The sequence below is a fragment of the Monodon monoceros genome, unplaced genomic scaffold (genome assembly GCF_005190385.1).
Source record: "Monodon monoceros isolate NGI ecotype Baffin Bay Population unplaced genomic scaffold, NGI_Narwhal_1 Super_Scaffold_6, whole genome shotgun sequence".
Classification (NCBI taxonomy): Eukaryota; Metazoa; Chordata; class Mammalia; order Artiodactyla; family Monodontidae; genus Monodon; species Monodon monoceros.
The window spans coordinates 75313450-75332711 of NW_021703783.1; the positions used below are offsets into that span (position 1 = coordinate 75313450).

Below are 19262 nucleotides of genomic sequence, written 5' to 3' on the forward strand. Positions count from 1 at the left end.
AGGGAAGTCCTTGACATAGTTCTTAATGCACATTATATATGTATATTAAGTCACTGCATATCCAATCCATCTCGGCAAATACCACAGAGGACCTAGTAGTAGTATGTGTTGGATACTATGCTTGGTACTGAGACTATACTCGCTTTTCATGATGCCAGACCACTCAATCACTATAAGCCTGTTATTTCATCTATGTACATAATATTGTGATATATGCATAGCTATGGTGAAGACTTAAAGACCCAATGAATATAAAGTCCTGAGCACAGTGTGTGCCTTCACTCAAATCATAGCTTTCTTTTTCTTTTTTTAACTATTACAGTGGTAAACTAGACACACAGTCCTGTAATCCTGAAGCTCCAGTAGAAGATACAGACAATGACCAGACATAATGACAATCATGATGATAAGGATATGGATACTACTAATAATAGCAGCTAATACTTATTTAGAACTTACTATGACCAAGGCACTATTCTAAGCACACAGCTCATCAATCAATCCTTATCACAACCCTTTGAAGTAAGGAACTAGAGGGCCATGGTAGTTGATATACAAATATGTGGGAGTGACCCTCTAAACCTCATTCTTGAGTGGCTGGGAAAGTACCTTCTTGGAATTAATAATATTAACCAGGTAAAACGACACAGCATTGTGGGGCTGAGACCGTAAAAGAAGTTCTGAGCAAAAGGAATTAACACATATGAATGCCTAGAGCAGAGAATGCACATGGATGACCAAAGAACTAAAGAAGTTCAGTGCCGGCAATGTCTACGTGAGGCTGCCAGCAATGTACAAATTCATGTGTTAGGAAAATAGGCTACCGGATAGAAAAAGAGAGGTGTTCTTAGGAAAGGCAGGGTTTCCTAAGAATGACAGGAGTTGCTTGGTTGGTAATCTGCCAGAGGAGCCCACCTGTTAGCAGCAGTCTGTACTGGGGGATCCTCTGAACCGGCTTGAGCAGGTAGTGCTTGAGGGCCAGATTAGCACAGCGTGGGCTCATCTGAAAGGAAAAGGCATCCAAAGTAAACACACGCATTTTCCTAAGAAGCAAGGGACCCAGATCCAAGTGCTCGGGAAGCCGAACTTTAAATAGCCAGCAACTCTGGGATTCCTGGAGAAGCTCCCTTCAAGGCACAGCTCCTATGCTGAGTGGGAAACCAGAACCACTCACCATGGAGTCTACACCCTCTTGTAGATACATCTTTGAAATCACTGACTCATTGGGAAATTCACAGCCCTCTCGCACAAGCTGGAGGGTGGAGGCTGCAGTCTGAGTTGTAGGCCAATCAGAGGCAGCAGCTACCACTTAGAAAAGCATCTACCAATGTATTCATGAACACACACCAACCCAACAACCAAGAAGGAAATGCCTGGCCCCCAAAATAAGGTGGCAGAAATAAAACTACTGGGAACTGGATTCAAATAACCATCAGAGCCTATCGTCAATATACTCATAATAACAACAGTTGGTGCTGGGGAGAATGCAGAAACTAAGGACAACGTGAAAAGCAGCCTTGCTAAGCAAACCTCGTCTTATAAGCCTGAAGAATGTAAACTTTCTCAGATGAATGGCTACAAAACACAGCTCCCAAATCACACTGTATATGGGAACATTTGATTCTGGAACACTTTCGACTTGACCACAAGGCCATTTGATTCTGCCGAAAGTTTTTTTCTTAGTATGTACAACAGATACTGGTGCCCATTCCTGAGCCTCTCCTCCTATCTCCAATAAAGGTATTTACTGTGGGGTGACATCAAAATGGCCAAGTGAAAATGTCCCTGCCTTCTAAGATGTCCTGGTGTTCTTACACAGCTCAAGTGGAAAGGAAAGAGTTTTTTCAAATATGATGGTTCTATCTTTTTCTAAATATGTACATCCAGGGTGTGGTATGTAGAATAATTATGAAAGTATAATGACAATGCATGTGAAGAAAGCATCGAGGGACTCCCCTGGTGGCACAGTGGTTAAGAATCCGCCTACCAATGCGGGGGACACGGGTTCGAGCCCTGGTCCAGGAAGATCCCACATGCCGCAGAACAGCTAAGCCCGTGTGACACAACTACTGAGGCCGTGTGCCACAACTACTGAAGCCCACCCACCTAGAGCCCATACCCAGTAACAAGAGAAGCCCGCACACCGTAACTACGAGTAGCCCCCACTCGCCACAACTAGAGAAAGCTCGCGCATAGCAAAGAGGACCAAATACAGCCAAAAATAAAAATAAATAAATACATTTATTTTAAAAAAAGAAAAAAGAAATGAGAAGTAATGAGACATAAGCTTTAAAAAAAAAAAAGGGCTTCTCTGGTGGCGCAGTGGTTGAGAGTCCGCCTGCCGATGCAGGGGACACGGGTTCGTGCCCCGGTCCGGGAAGACCCCACGTGCCGCGGAGCGGCTGGGCCCATGAGCCATGGCCGCTGAGCCTGCGCGTCTGGAGCCTGTGCTCCGCAACGGGAGAAGCCGCAACAGTGAGAGGCCCACAAAAAAAAAAAAAAAAAAAAAAAAAAAAAAAAAAGCATCGATCATGCAAGCATCATTAGATATTAGACAGCTAACTTTCTCCGTCACGTTTTCTTTTGCTGCCAAGGCAACAGAACAACTCACTGGACACTGATGAAAACCTGGGTCAATTATCAGTTGCCATAGCTGTATGTACCACACCTCCATTCTTAATATCAATAGCATGAAGACTTCAGAAGAAAGGAAAAGAGGGAAGAAAAGACGACAAATGATTTTAAAGTTTAATTACCGTACAAATTAGAAATCAGCCATATCTTAATACTACTAAAACTTTTCTAGTTTGCTGTAACTGGAATTCACTAATATTTTTAGTTTCAAAACAGAGAAATGGTAGCAAAACAGAGGACGGTAGCAAAAATACCTCAAATTCTCTAACAACAGCAGCAAAACCTGGGTTTTTCTTGTACTGCTCATCCAACAGAGCTATATTCTTATCAAATTCTTTGATATATGTGGAATACATTTTTAGATATGGTCCCTTCTTTACAAAGATATCAGCAATTCTTTGTTGTTCCGTCCTAAGGATAGAGAAGAGATAGACAAAAACAGAAAAAGAGTCATTATGGTATCCAAAACATATCCAATGATGAGCAGAGCCCCATTTCCAAGCCATTAACTTACCTTTTCTTTCCTCTTCTTGTAAGAAATATCCCCAAATGCCCACTCTTTCCCATTTCCATTATTGCTACCATTAATTACATCTTGCCTGGATTCTGCCAGTCCTCTGACTGGTCTCCCTGCTTTCACCATCTCATGCTTCTGTATAGCCAGAGACTGTGCAGAAAATTCAGATGAACTTTTAAGATAACTTTTTATAAGAGTAATGATAAAGTATGGACAGGAAAACACTTTTTAATTATGTTTTATTTTATCATGCTTTTAAAAAATAGCTTTTAATCATTCCTCAGCCCTTAAACTCTGTGTAATTTTATACTTAGGCTGCAGCTAATTATTAATCACTATTTAGCATATTTTCCCAACATGCAGAAGCAAGATATCTGCAAAACAGGCAGAGGTATTTTCCTGGATTATGTATAAAGAAAGCTTAGAGGGAAATTTTCATCATTTTTATCATGAAAGTAGGTGATACACTATGTTGTTATTCTGGGTTCCCCACGGACTTTAACAATAAATTCAATCCCCCTAGACCAAACTGTACACATTTCCAAAGATGTCACCAAAGTTTCTGTTACTGTCTAAAGACCAGTAAAAGCAGTTAACCTTTGGTATTCTTTTCCTGTTCTAAAATCTACAACATCTGCAATGATGTCATATATGTGTAAATTTTCTAAACCAAATAACAAATCTTCCTATTATCTCGGTGAATGCCCTCCTTTCCAAAATGCCGTTTCCTGGCTTCAAGCTCCAAAAAGATAGATGAGACATTTAAAAATGTTTCCAATGTGAATACATCAACTAAAGTCTCCCAATTTCAAAAATCCTGATTATAAAGGTCATCTACAGAAAGTTAAATTGGCTGACTATGGGCCCTTCCTGCTTTTGAGGCAACATTACCAAAGAAGTTAAAAATTCAGAGTACCAAGCTAGGTGCAACAGAGAATTCTGGCCATCCGAAGTGATCAATCCACAGGTAACTGCCAAGAAAACTCAATATATTGAAAAAACACAATGTCAGGAACAATGCCTCTCTGTCATATGCAGGGCCCTTATGGCCTCATCTAAACTTGGAAACTGGGAAAGCTGGTCAGTCCATTTTTACCAGTTCAACATTCTTTCCTCCAGTTCCTTCAGGAGATCCCGATTGAGCTCATACAGCTGAGGCAAGTAGTATAGGATCTGATTTAGGATCCGGTCCTCAATCACTGGTTTCCCAAGTTGCCTGGAAGCATGGGCTACCGCATCCCGGAAATCCTGTTACAGTTCAGAGGAGGAAAAACAATATACATACATATGTAACTTAATAAAAAGCTTTTTCCCCAGTCACTCTCTTCCCTAAAACAATATAAACTGCAAATTGTATTTCCCACGAAGAACTCAAATTGAAAAGTACCCACTTCCTCCTATCCCACTTACTTGGATAGGACACACACACACACACACACACAAAATGGCTGGGGTGGATATTTGGTTTTAAAACAGACTGTGTGATATTTCTCTTAAATCTTTTAGTTTGATCTCCAAACTTAGTACTTATACTAAGGGGGTATCTGGAAATTGTATTGCAACTCTAAGTAGTCCTTAAAATTATTCCAGTACTGCTATATGAACAAAATCCATTTATTTTAAAAGTCTCCAGATCTTAATTTTATTTTGGAAGTGTCCCTTTGTCCACTTTCAGTAATTATTTCCCAAATGCTGGAGCATTCTAAGTGAGGCATGTGGAGGGTGGTGCATTCTTGATAATCAGAGAATACTGGATCCAAGCCCTTACTCCTAGAATACTGTGTTTGTTTGAGCTAGCTCCATTTTCCTCATCTGTTACATGGGTTATGAGACTTTAATTAGATACTGCACACAAAGCTTCTTACAATGTATTTGACACACAGAATCAACAGAACATTTTAACTCTGGACCTTAAACTCTTTCCTCCCTCTATCCAACCTCCCCATAAATTCACCAGAATCTATACTTTTCATAAATAAAAACTTTTCTCATCACATAGCACTTTTCCCTGTAAGACTATTTATACCATGTTTTAAGACAGGCCCACCCCACCCCACCCTATCACTCCAGAGGATTTGGAAAGGGTGGGGTTGGAGACAGTACTTCTCTAGATTTCACTATATCTTGAAGCCTACCCCCAGGGGATAAGTAAAACAATGGTGGACTCTGTTCTACAGTCCTGAGGATTCAATAACAAAGGTTATTCCTTCTTAGAAACAGGAGGTTTAATTAAAACCGCAAAGCAAAGGTTGGGGTAAAGCAGACTCTCTACTAGGCTTTATCTTCTTTCTCCTTTCTAACTGCTTTCCCTTCAGGAATTCACTGGACAAATCAAATAAACAAAAAAAGACCCTGATTTCTTCCCTGATCCTTTCAGCACCTACCCCTTACAAACATACAGTAACCATTAGTATTTCTTATGCTTCTTGTGAAGGGCAACAACCTCATACCTAATTTAAAAGTACACAAAAAGCTCCTAGAGTAATGAAAATAAAAACAAAAATAAACAAATGGGATCTAATTAAACGTGAAAGCTTCTGCACAGCAAAGGAAACTATAAACAAAACAAAAAAACCCACAGAATGGGAGAAAATATTTGCAAACAAAGCAACCAACAAAGGATTAATCTCCAAAATATATAAACAGCTCATGCAGCTCTATGTCAAAAAAGCAAACAATCCAATCAAAAAATGGGCAGAAGATCTAAATAGACGTTTCTCCAAAGAAGACCTACAGATGGCAGAGAGGCACATGAAAAGATGCTCAACATCACTAATTATCGGAGAAATGCAAATCAAAACTACAGTGAGGTACCACCTCACACTGGTCAGAATGGCCATGATCAAAAAGTCTACAAACAATAAATGCTAGAAAGGGTGTGGAGAAAAGAGAACCCTCCTAACACTGTTGGTGGGAATGTAAATTGGTACAGCCACTATGGGGAACAGTATGGAGGTTCCTTAAAAAAACTAAAAATAGAACTACCATATGATCCAGCAATCCCACTCCTGGGCATATATGAGAAGAAAACCATACTTCAAAAGGATACATGCACCCCAATGTTCATTATAGCACTATTTACAATAGCCAGGACATGGAGGGGACTTCCCTGGTGGTCCAGTGGTTAAGATGCCACACTTCCATTGCAGGGGGCACAGATTCAATCCCTGGCCAGGGAACTAAGATTCCCACAGGCCTTGTGGTGCAGACACACACACACACACACACACACAAAAGACATGGAAGCAAACTAAATATCCATCAACAGATGAACGGATAAAGAAGATGTTTATGTGTGTGTGTGTGTGTGTGTGTACAAATACAATGGGGTATTAGCCATTAAAAAAAAGAATGAAATAATGTCATTTACAGCAACATGGATGGACCTAGAGAGTATCATACTAAGTCAGACAGAGAAAGACAAATATCATATGATATCACTCATATGTGGAGTCTAATTAAAAAAAACAATACAAATGAACTTATTTACAAAACAAAAAGACTTACAGATATTGAAAACAAACTTATGGTGATCAAAGGGGAAATGTGAGGGGGAGGGATAAATCAGGAGCTTGTGATGAACACAAACACTACTATATATAAGACAGATAACCAACAAGGACCTGCTGTATAGCACAGGGAACTCTACTCAATATTCTGTGATAACCTATACGAGAAAAGAATCTAAAAAAGAATGAATATATGTATATGTAAAAAAATAAATAAAAGTACACAAAAAGATTCCTCTTCTGGGAATTCCCTGGTGGTCCAGTGGTAAGGACTCCACCTCTGGGCTTCCACTGTAGGGGCATGGGTTCTATCCCTGGTCAGGGAACTAAGATACCACATGCCGCGATCCCGCATGCCGTGAGGGGTGGCCAAAAAAAAATTAAAAAACAATTCCTCTTCTAAGGTATATTTTAGACAAGTCAAATCCTATGTTCAACAAGTGCTAATAAACCCTTCACTTAGGCCTCAGTACCTGGGACTAACTTTATCAGCCCAAAACCGTCATATTAACCCAAAGGAACCAACTAGTTAGACCAGTAACTAAAGAACTACTTTGACAACTAATTAATATAAAATAAGAATTCGTTACTTGTATAAACTACAATCCAGAAAACCACACAAAACAGCTCCAGAAACCAAATGGATCTGGGCCAAATTCCATCTCCCAACAGCTTGTTTCTATCAGCATTCACATTTACTGAGAGAAAATAGAGCCAGCTTAACACATTCGAAAGTCATTAGACTTGCCATCAGGCAGAACTACACAGAATATATTTACATACCACGAATAACATCCTCAATTGTAAATGTATTCAAAGCACAACAGTTAAACATCTTCCATAGCATTTTTTTTTTATTTTACCAGTTTAATGATTAATATAATTTAGACGCAAGAGTTTCCTTGTTCAGCAAAACAAGAAGCACTGCCCTTTCTTCTGGTAGGATAAATGATGAATATGTTTGTCCCTTGGCAGCAGGATGACTTTTATTTTCCAGTTGGAAGGCATTTCCTCAGCCAGGACAGCGACAGCAGACATTAGCTGCTAAGTAGCTTAAGGACCCTGTTTGACACAGCTTTTGCTAGACTCTGTATTCCATGTCTGCCACCATTGCCAAAAAGGAAACTGGTTTATTTAAGACACATGCAACAGACACTAGCCAAATCCACACTGCACTGACCAGTGAGGTGGCCACCTCTAACTGGAGGACACTGTCACATACCAGGCAAAACTTTAGTTTTTTTTCCAGTACTACTGGGTGGTGTTGACAGCTCTAGAGGAATGAATGGGTTATGATGCCTTTTTTAAAATTATGAGTAGCATGTCAGAATAGAAGAGAAATATAAGTGCAAAAGAAGAACGTTTAACAAAGACAATAGGAATTTAGAGAGTTTATACCCAGCTATTAAATATTATTCCTAAGACCCAGAGAGTTACATATTTTAAACTACTACTACGAGGGCCATTGTTAGTCTTCATCGTGGATTTTTGAAAACAGAAAAGAGCACCCCTTCGTCCAGGCCAGTGCAACTCAGACCAAGGGCCTTACTCATAACTGATGGCCTTCTTAACCGCACAGCGCAGCCCTGGCCCCAATTCATTCCCTCACCTCGTGGGCTACCATCCCCTGAAAGCCATGTGCAATGGCCCCAGTGCCAGATGCAACTAATTCACACAGGAACTACACAGTCTCTAACTTCTCAGCTCTTCATGAACCTCAACCATTTCCAAACTCGTGCCACTGGAAGGAGGAAACTTTTTTTTTTTTAAATAGAAAGGATGATTACAACATATGTCTGGTTATTTTTCTAAATGCTAACAGCCAGGATAATTTGGGAAAGTGTGATGACACTTAAGAGCCAGAGGCAAAACTATTTTGAGGCAGAAGAATCTAAATTTACCAACACCCCCTTGACTAAATCAGTGAGGATGCAAGACCACAGGACTGGCACTTTCAATTAGATCCAAAGTATAATTTTTCACACTGGAAAAGGTGGCTAATTAAAATAAAAGAGGTGAGGAAGCTAGAGTGTAAAAATGTTAGGTAAGCGGGTGAGTTTTTTGTTTGTTTGTTTGCTTTTTTGCTGTACGAGGGCCTCTCCCTGTTGTGGCCTCTCCCGTTGCAGAGCACAGGCTCCAGACGCGCAGGCTCAGCGGCCATGGCTCACGGGCCCAGCCGCTCCGCTGCATGTGGGATCTTCCCGGACCAGGGCACGAACCCGCGTCCCCTGCATCGGCAGGCGGACTGTCAACCACTGCGCCACCAGGGAAGCCCAACGGGTGAGTTTTTTGATATCAACTACATATACTTCAATCTATTGTTCTAACATAAAACCTACCAAAGATTCTGTATGCAAAACTGAACCATCTACACTCTAGTTTCTGATCACCAACAACTTGGCCTTTTTAGAAACAAATGGGCTTCTGGATTAAAAAGCATACCATAATAGTATTCTTAATAATTCCAAGAAAACCTACAAATAAGAACCAGATCAACTTAAAAATAACTCAGCTCCTTTGAGGTATTAACATACTAGCCTTACTAGCTCTGATCACTTGGGCAAGAGCAAGCAAAAATCAATGCAAATGAAATCAAGTCTGAACATCTAAAGCAACGAAGCACAAAACAGATGGCCTTGTTTGTCATGTCAGGCTTTATATCTCTAGGACCAAAGAGAAGTAAGTGAGTTAATAACCAGCTGTCCTAACTGGGCTTCCTGACCTTAGGGCATTACTTAACCACTATGATGACACAGTGAATTACGAAGACTAAATGGGCATATGAGCAGACAGGGAGCTCTGCAGGGCTCCCTGCCTACATGAAGGGCATTAAGAATCACTTCATATTAAGCAAAAGCAAAGCAGCTGCTAAGGTCAAAGAGCTTTGAAAAATATACAGAAAGCAGTGTGATACTATGAAGTTAAAGGGGGTAGGGGGAAGGCTCCACGTTAACAATTTGATTTTGTTTTAAAATGAAAATATTTGACCAATGAAGTTACTCCTCCCTCTATGTTCAGACCTAGTGATATCATGTACAATCATCAATGCAAAACTGTATAAAACATGGATGAAACCTATCATTTGTCTCAAATCTCCAACCCCTGCTTAATAACATTAAGAAATAATCATCATAATATATTCTAAATGATCATCTTTAGAAGATGAAAAACTAGAACTTCTCCAGTTTCCTGGCCCAACTGCAAGAATTCTGAATGCAAGCCAATATACTCAAAGATACACTGTACCCTACACAGCATGGCAGAGATTTCAAGTAACAATTTTTAATCAATTTCTGAACATTTACTTAGTGCAAGGGCTCAAACAGACCAGGGTTCAAAGTCTGGCTTTGCCATTTAATGGGTTTTGCCATTTAGTGGGTTACTTTTGACAGTTAGCTTACTTTCTTCATTTAAAAAAACGGAAATGACATCTATCTGATAGGGTGGTTATGAGGATTAAAATAGATAATTTGTGTAACATATGCTGCGAGGTACACAGAGAGCACTCAATAAGGCCATTTATTTAATTAAAGGAGATTTGGTTATCTTAAATGATACATGACCACCATTTAAGATCCACAAGTCCCTGGAAGCTTGGAAAGAGAGCCCTCAAACAGAGGTCTATAAACAGAAGGAAACATTATACCAAACCAAGGTGAGGGAAACAAACACCTCAGCAGCAAGACAAAGGCACTCTTAACAATGAACTTCAGGGACTTCTCTAGCGGTCCAGTGGTTAAGACTCCATGCTCCCAGTACAGGGGGCACGGGTTTGATCCCTGATTGGGGAACTAAGTTCACGCATGCCGCAAGATGAGGTCAAAAATTAAAACAAACAAACCAAAAAAACCAATGAACTTCATTCAGTGAAGGATAGTCCTCATGCGAAGGAAGCTGCTCAGAAGTGAAAGTCTGGTAGCCATGTCAATAGACACTAAAGGCGGATTCTTTATAACTAAAGAACAAACGATACTTAAATGGTTCTCAAAACTGAAAAGACAAGGTATATTCAGTAGAACAAGATGAAGTCATTTTAAAATGGTAAAAACTGGAGGCTTCTATGAAAAAGTCTTTTATTATTTTATTTATTTATTTATTTATTTATTTATTTATTTATTTTTGGCTGTGTTGGGTCTTCGTTGCTGCGCGCAGGCTTTCTCTAGTTGTGGTGAATGGGGGCTACTCTTTGTTGCAGTGCACGGGCTTCTCATTGCGGTGGCTTCTCTTGTTGCAGAGCATGGGCTCTAGGCACACGGGCTTTGGTAGCTGTGGTTCACGGGCTCTAGAGCGCAGGCTCAGTAGTTGCGCACGGGCTTAGTTGCTCCACGGCATGTGGGATCTTCCCGGATCAGGGCTCGAACCCGTGTCCCCTGCATTGGCAGGCGGATTCTTAACCACTGTGCCACCAGGGAAGCTCAAGGAAGTCTTTTATAATGCATTAAAAAAAAAGATATATTCTATTTACTAACAGACATCTGAATGTCCAAGTAGCTTTGCCTCTAACTCTATGGATTTTAATTGGGAGTCTCTCAAATTTTCAAGGTAACGTATATCCCAGTCTAAGGCAATTGGTAGAACAAAGATGCTTCATTACGAGTACCACTTACCTACTGCTTAACCAGCCCATCTTTGTTAAAAAGACCTAAAGTCTCTAATCATTTTCTTTCAAAATATATTTTTAAAATCATGCTATTTAGACATTTAAAAAATAAGCTTATAGATATGTCTATTAAACCAGTCTCCCATCAGAAAGCAAATAAGATAACAAAAGCAAAAAAACACTGTATCATTTGTACTTAATTATATCAGATGTCCAAGGTGTTTTATCTGGAAAATGGCATTTATATACAATATAATAGCAACCTCTGCATTGGACAACTTCTGCTACAAAAGAGGAGAAGAAATATAAACAACTAGAGTTTCACCAAACCAAGTATTATTCATCAGTTTCCTATCGTTCATTTAACGTACTAATTTAGTACGATACCAATAAACAAAACAGATAAAAATCCCTGCTTTCATGGAGCTTACTTTCTAATGGAAGAAGAGACCCAGTAGGGTATTTTTCAGGAACAAATTCTATTTTGATTGATTTTAGTAAAAGCTTACTAAGATAATATTAAAACTAAATAGTATGGATTTTAACTGACATAAATACATTCTAAATAACAGCACTTTATCTTGAAGGACCTCCACTTAGCCTGCAGCTAAAACTAATTGGTGCGTAACAGGTTTTTTTTTTTTTTTTTTTTGCGTTACGCGGGCCTCTCACTGTTGTGGCCTCTCCTGTTGCGGAGCACAGGCTCCGATGCACAGGCTCCGACGCACAGGCTCAGCGGCCATGGCTCACGGGCCCAGCCGCTCCGTGGCATGTGGGATCTTCCTGGACCGGGACATGAACCCGTGTCCCCTGCATCGGCAGGCGGACTCTCAACCACTGCGCCACCAGGGAAGCCCCCGAACAGTTTTTCGTATGATCACATTTAACCATTACACCAACTTCATGTGGTTATTATTATTCCCATTTTCCAGAAGAAAACGAGGCTTCATTAACTTGCCCAAGAGCACACAGTTAGTGGCAGAAGCAGAATTCTTAACCACTAACCCATTCATTCTAGTCCCATTCATTCATTCAATTAACATTTACTGGGGGCCTTCCACTGAATAGGAATGATGGGAGACTCTGAAGATACAGGATGTCTGCCCTCACCTAGCTTACATGTTAGTACAGGAGACCAAAAACAAACAAGTAAACAAACAGATATACAAAACATATGAAGTATCAAGAAGAAAAGCAACACAGGAAAGTTGAAGAGAAAAGGATGGTCAGTGAAGACCTCTCTGAAGAAGTCACATTGAGCCCAGACTGGAAGGATAAAGAAAGAACTAGCTATGAACAAATGAAGGAAGGATGAACATTCCAGGAAACTGCATTGGCAAAATCTCTGAGCAGAAATAACCTCAGCACTGAACTAAGAACTGAAAGGAGGCTGGTATGGCCAGAACATGGTCTGCAAGTGAGAGAATGCCTTTCTCTCTTTGACCAACATTTCACCTCACTACTAAAGGCCAAATCACAGAGAGCCTTACAGGCAGGGGGAACCATAATTTACTATCCAAACTGGATCATTTTTGACAGTAAAAGGGAGCTCTATTAATAAGATTATGCTAAGACAATAACCAAGATGGTCAAAAGCAGACTAGGACAGATGGTCATCCTACTTACAGGACTTGGTAAATAGCATGGTTTTTACTATATAATGCAATGAGAACCATTTAAAGGGTTTTAAGCAGGGGAGTGACATGATCTAATATATATATGTTAAGAAAATCACTCCTAATATTTTATATGAAAAAAATCTTTTAAGGAACAGATTGAAGGGGGGTAAGAATGGACATAGGAAGCCCAGTTAAAAGGCTGGTGCTGTTTTGAGTATGAGATGCTATTCTGGACTAGGCTGGTAGCAGTAAAGAGGAAATAGAATCAGCAGGTTTGCTGATAGTTCGGCTGGAGAGGGGAGAGGGAGAAATGAAGAACAAATCCTAGTTTTCTGGCTTTGGCAGCTATATGGATGGCACCACTACTTTGAAAAGGGAAAGACTGCCTTTTAAGAATCTCTTTTTTCTCTGGACTCAGTAGGGCATTGACTTAGAGACAATGTGTATACTGGACCTTTTTTCAAATCCAGGTCAAAGTCCAAGAGCTCATGGTAGGTACTGCAGAGTGAGGACCATATAAAACATTACTTATAGTCTTGCTACTGCCTCTGCAGGCCCAATTCTTTCTCACAAACATCAGAAGAATCAAAGCCCTCAGCTAAGTGCACTAATTCTTAGAACCTTAAGTATATTTTAAATCACATAACCTCTACCCAAATCTAATTCCTCCCAATGTAATATGATAAAATTCATTAGATTTAAAAACACTTTTATGAGCTATAGCACCTGGTTCAGGAAATTCAAAACAAAGAAGTGATAGTGAGCTACAGTAACATATTAAAGTGATCTATAAAATGTTAACAAACTACTCTGATATATTAAACTTTTTAAAGTATGGCTACTCTATTGGACAGTGCTGATACTGAACATTTCTGTTTCACAGAAAGATCTATTAATGCTATTCTAGAGTCTCTAATATGGAAGACTATTAATGGGAAATCATATATAACTAAACAACAGCTTCTCCCAGGCCACGTGGATACCTGGCTGATTTCCAAAAATATCCACTAGATTATCTAAAGCCTGTTAGATATTTTAAAGCAGTCATATTCTATCACATAACACAGAAGCTAATGCATTTAGAGGAAATCAGATAGCAGGAGCGCTCAGGATTAAAACAATCCACATGCTACCTTTATGGGGTACTTCTGGTAGAAGAGTAAATACGAGCCTTAACAGCATAGTGGGAGTGCTGGATTGAAACAAACAAGAGGCTTTTGGCTTCACCCACATTATCCTGGTGACAAACCCCTCCTAGTAATGGCTGAGAACCTGTGTAATGCTTGGTTGTTAAGATACCCGCTAATGTTGGGCTCTAGTGAGTTAACATTTGCACATACCAGACAGGATGTTAACATGAGGTTGGCAGATGACCTACTCTCACTCCTACATTAAAGGCTTAGGAGGTTTTCAAGATGTGCAAATCAAGGTGGGTTATGGATGATTCACTCTGTTCAACATCAGCGGGGAAGAGGCCAAGGCCATCAATCAGATCTGAGATAAGGGAAATATTTTGGTCTAATTGTCTATTTTTATAGGGCTTATGCTTTGCTCCAAAAATATATAGGTAAGAACCAGGATATATATATATTTTTTAATCAAATAAACATACTGGTAAAGCTTTTAATTGCTTCTCTACCCACTGGAATCAGAACTTCCTTCATTAAAATGAAATTTTAATATGGGGGGAAAAGGGCATTTGAAAGGGACAGAATCGTGAAAAGTCTACTGCCTGGTAATATTAAAATGAATACTTCTGGGCTTCCCTGGTGGCACAGTGGTTGAGAGTCCGCCTGCTGATGCAGGGGACACGGGTTTGTGCCCCGGTCTGGGAAGATCCCACATGCCACAGAGCGGCGGATCCCACATGCCACAGAGCCATGGCCGCTGAGCCTGTGCGTCTGGAGCCTGTGCTCTGCAACGGGAGAGGCCACAACAGTGAGAGGCCCGCGTATTGAAAAAAAAAAAAGAATACTTCCCATTTACTGATGCTCTACAAGGGAAGAAGAAGAAGAAAATGTAACAGCAATTTGAGACCCTACCATATATTGCACAATACCAGGTTCTTTCACATACTTTATTCCACTGATTCCTCACAACCTGAGAGATGGGTATTTTTATCCCCATTTTACAAATGAGGAAAGCTAGACCTAACAGGTCAAACTTTTTTTTTTTGCCCACACCACGCAGCTTGTGGGATCTTAGTTTCCCAACCAGGGATCAAACCTGGGCCCTTGGAAGTGAAAGTGCAGAGTCCTAACCAGTGGACCGCCGGGAAATTCCCCAAACTATTGTCTAAAATTCACGTACTTGGTAAGAAATACAATCTACTAAGCCAATGCGTCTCCAAGTGTGGTCTACAAATTGTTATTCGTATGCAAGTTTTGATCAAATCAAACAGTGAAGTTAAACATAGCAATTTTTTGCCTCTACAAGTTTACTCATTCACTTGCAGATGCTTAAAATTTCCCTGGAGTGGTCCTACTTGTATTTAAACATGTCTATCAGAAAATATGTCCAATAGATACAGTTTGCTCATCCTAGAGATATGTTCTAAGTTTTCCAGAAAAACAGCAGTTTAGCATTTTCTTCTCCCCCTGCAATTGCTTGTACAATAGAGAAGGTTGGGGCATAACAGCAAATGTATATGGAGTTTATTTTGCTAAGTCATTTATATTTATCAAGCTTATCATTAATTTTGGAATTGACAATATGCTTGTCAATAACTCTGGGTGACCAAATATTGCCATATATATATATATATGAATTTTAAAAGGGGAATTTCCAATATAGTCAAGAGTTATATGAGGAACTATTCATGGGAAAATAACTTCTCAAAACAAATTAGCAATGTTAAGAAATTTTTAAGAAAAAATTTCCAAAGCTAGAGATTTTTCACACAGGAATTAGGCCTCCATGTGTCTATTGGACCAAGTGCAGAGCACAAGGGGATCATTTGGTGAATGATCCCACCTTTAAGTATAACCCATTTTTCATGTTTATATATCTATTAAAAAAAAACACTGAAAATCATACTCTTTGCAGAGACATAAATGGGTGTATATTTTGTAAACCTACCGTTTTTCAGCAATTCAGTTTAATATGATGTTAATAATTACCATATAAGTAAACTTCTTGGATGGTAATTCAACTCACTTCCATTTCTTTTTTTACTGTTTCCTCTACTTCAACCTTTTCTTTTGTTAAGTCTTAATATCTTGCCCAAATATAATTAAAATAAAGTAACACTAAAAGCATTTTAACTGCCAATGAGTAATGAAACTTGTGAAAACTTGCAGGTACAAAGGAGTGCATGAGAAAAATGAATATGCATTCAGACACATAATTGTTTCCCAACAGGTTTGTTCAAGTTCACAATTATAAAAACTGAAAACAGAACTTTAAAAAGTTAGTTGTAAAAATGTCTATTTTAAGTGTCTTTCTAGGAGCTTGTTCAGTTAGAACAGTTTTAAACACTGATCATGACGTTCTTTACCCATTGCTGTGCAAAATTCTACTGTAGCAGACATCTTCTGCAAAATGCCCAAGAAGAAATATTATCCTTTTAATAACTCTTTATTATGAAGATAGAAAGTTTAAAGACTTTGGAAATACAGATATAAAGGCTCTATGTTTCAGAAATCATCTGGGTATACTACACATACATGAGATTAATGCATTTTAGAAAATTTCTCTCTTCACATATGTGTGAATTTTAAAATATAATCATGTATTAGAAAGCACATACATGTATATACATGTTAATTTAAATATATTTAAGTTAATTACGCTGAACATATTGAGGGACAGGGAAAGATGTAAAAGTGGATAGTCCCAGACTTCAAGAAAATATTAGCAGATACTTACAATATGCAAAAGTTTTAACACGTCCACAAACCTGTAAAAAACAGCAATGAGACATGTTTTAAATGAGTCAATGGGGAAACAAATAGTCTTCTGAATTGGAAACTGGATACCTACACTTTCTCTGAGCTCATGATCTCCTTGGCAATATGATGGACTTTACTTTTCATTCCAGTATCTTCACCCTGTGATAAGAGTGCATTAAGAAAACATGAACTCATAAAAGGATAATGAAGATCAGCTTGGAGCTAGTTAGATGTACATTCAAGCTCTGATACTTATAGGTTTCAATTAGAACACATTTCATACTATATAATGTCTCAGATGGCAAACGTGGAGGTTTAGATGTGGTTATTAAACCACGATACACGATTTGCTGAGAGCAATCGGTAATCCTCACCATTATCAGCAGTGGACTGACAGACTGCCCCAGGAGCCCCAGAGCCCTGGTGGGGCATACTGTCAATGGTTCAAAACTGAAGCCACATTCTGCAGCCACTGAAGCCTACAGATATCACGTGATGTGAGTTCCTGGGGTGCACACAAGTAATTTAAGATTAGGAAAGATTCAATAGGCATGTATAAGAGCACTTCACCCTTAGTAAAGCCACTCTAAATCAGGCAACTTAAGTGCCATCTGAAAATTGCTCTTCACAGTCTATACCACACACATGCCAATAGCCACAGGCACTCTCAACTTACTTAAAATCCCTTTTAGAAATATGCTCTTACAGTCAAGGCAGTTTTATTCTAAAGAGCTGAAAAGAATTTATTTTAATATGTATTGTATGGTGTGAAAATTAAAAGCTCTAGCAGGGACAAAAAATGTACACTTTTGAAACAAAGAGAGGTGATTATGAATGAGGTCTCAATATTTATGCGAGATTATTGTTGTAGTTGTTTTCATTTAAATACTGATAGAGCTGGCTTTGACTCCAGGGCAGCAGAGGAAAGAAGAGTTTCTCTCCATTTCTATTCTGGTGAAAGACCTGAACACTACATTTACAGAGTGAAGGGCAAGAGAGTAAACAAGGAACAAGCAGTCATAAAATTTCAGGTATTACATGTAAGGTGAAAATTATGACTGCTGCCATTAGAAGGAAAGTGCACTGATGTTTCTGTTGAAGAAATGTCAGATCTGGTTTTAGAAAGAGGCCTCTACACTCATGCTGGCATTGGCAACACCAGGACCCAGTTATTTTGTGCTGCACAGAGTGCAGTTGGACAAGGCAATGTCACAATAAGGGTAAAAAGTGACCATGACAGTCCAGTAGTCAGTCACTAATAAAATGACAGGAAAAAAATAATGGTAGTGACTAATTCTTATTTATTTATTTAGGAAGTGAACTCTCAGATTATCTCAAAGTTTTACCCAATGTTTAAGTCTCTAAAAATAATAATAGTAACAGTGTGAAATAGTCTTCTTTTCTAAACTGAAATCATGGCTAGGATGCTAGCACATCTGCTTACCTGAGCATCAAGGAAAGGACTATCTTATTTCTTTCTTTCTTTTTTTTTTTTGGTATCCATTTGCTTCCTCACACTGTCAGTCTTTCCCCATCCCCACCAGGATAGAACAGTGCTGCGTGTGGTGGCCAGGGGGGTGCCCCCGCTCAGACAGCCCGTCAAGGGAACCTGCTGCAGGGAGCCAGGCTGACCGAGAGCCTCTAGCTGTTGCACATTCAGAGTCACCACAGCAAGAACATCAGGCCACGAGTCCCGCAGGCTGCCCCCAGCAAGGATGACGAGGAAAGGGTACTAGAGCCAGGCCCCCCTGCCTGATGCAGACCCCTTAGCAGCCTGATCAAGACTTTCTCAGAACTGCCTTGGCCTGAGGCTGCTCTTCCCCCAGTCCCTCCTCCCCTCTCTCCTAGCACAAGCCACACCTGCAGGGAAGTCAAAGGCTTTTCCTACCACTCCTGCTTCCTCCCTCCCTCTGTCCCTCTTTCCCCTAACAGGCAATTGCCCCAGTAAGTCTCCTGCAAGTCCTGCTGCTGGTCTAACCTTCTTGGCATCTATGCCTAGAACACTGTAGGCAGTCAACAACTACTGTGTGAACGAACAAACCTCTAGAAAGAGTGAGGCTGTGGAAAGTACATGAACTTTAAGTTGCAAGGATAGAAGTTTGGGTTTCTGCGCTGCCATACGTTATTTGTAACCTTAGGAAAGTTTCTGAGACCTGAGCCACAGCTTCATCATCTGTAAAATGAAGATAATACCACCTCTGGCAAGGGTTGTCAGGATTAAACAAAAGAGTTTACCTAAGTTCCCTAACAAAAGGTCTCATTAACAACTGTGAGCTCATTCTGCTCCTACCATTTAATGTAGCTACTTCTAAGAATCCTTTACCTTTCCCCTTCACCAAACTAAATACAGCCCCAAATAATCCTATACACCCACTAGTGAATCCCTTGTTCAATTGAGCCTAACTGACGAATAAACTTTATTTTCATTCTTGACTTGCCTAGGAGAGGCTTAGTGTTTATTTTACTAGATTTTAGAAAGTGAAATCTCATTAG

At 39.6% G+C, this 19262-nt stretch overlaps 1 protein-coding gene across 2 annotated transcripts in view; it reads right to left on the reverse strand.

Annotated features, from left to right (window-relative positions):
* The window catches only part of FGD6 (FYVE, RhoGEF and PH domain containing 6), a 105989-nt gene that overhangs the window by 41194 nt on the left and 45533 nt on the right, over nucleotides 1-19262 (reverse strand). For both annotated transcript variants that reach the window (XM_029206108.1, XM_029206107.1), the window contains exons 4-8: nucleotides 16861-16928; nucleotides 16747-16777; nucleotides 4248-4399; nucleotides 2889-3045; nucleotides 916-1003 (exon numbers count right to left, since the gene is read on the reverse strand). In XM_029206108.1, the coding sequence (XP_029061941.1) occupies nucleotides 916-1003; nucleotides 2889-3045; nucleotides 4248-4399; nucleotides 16747-16777; nucleotides 16861-16928 (496 nt within the window). The remainder of the gene's footprint in view (nucleotides 1-915; nucleotides 1004-2888; nucleotides 3046-4247; nucleotides 4400-16746; nucleotides 16778-16860; nucleotides 16929-19262) is intronic.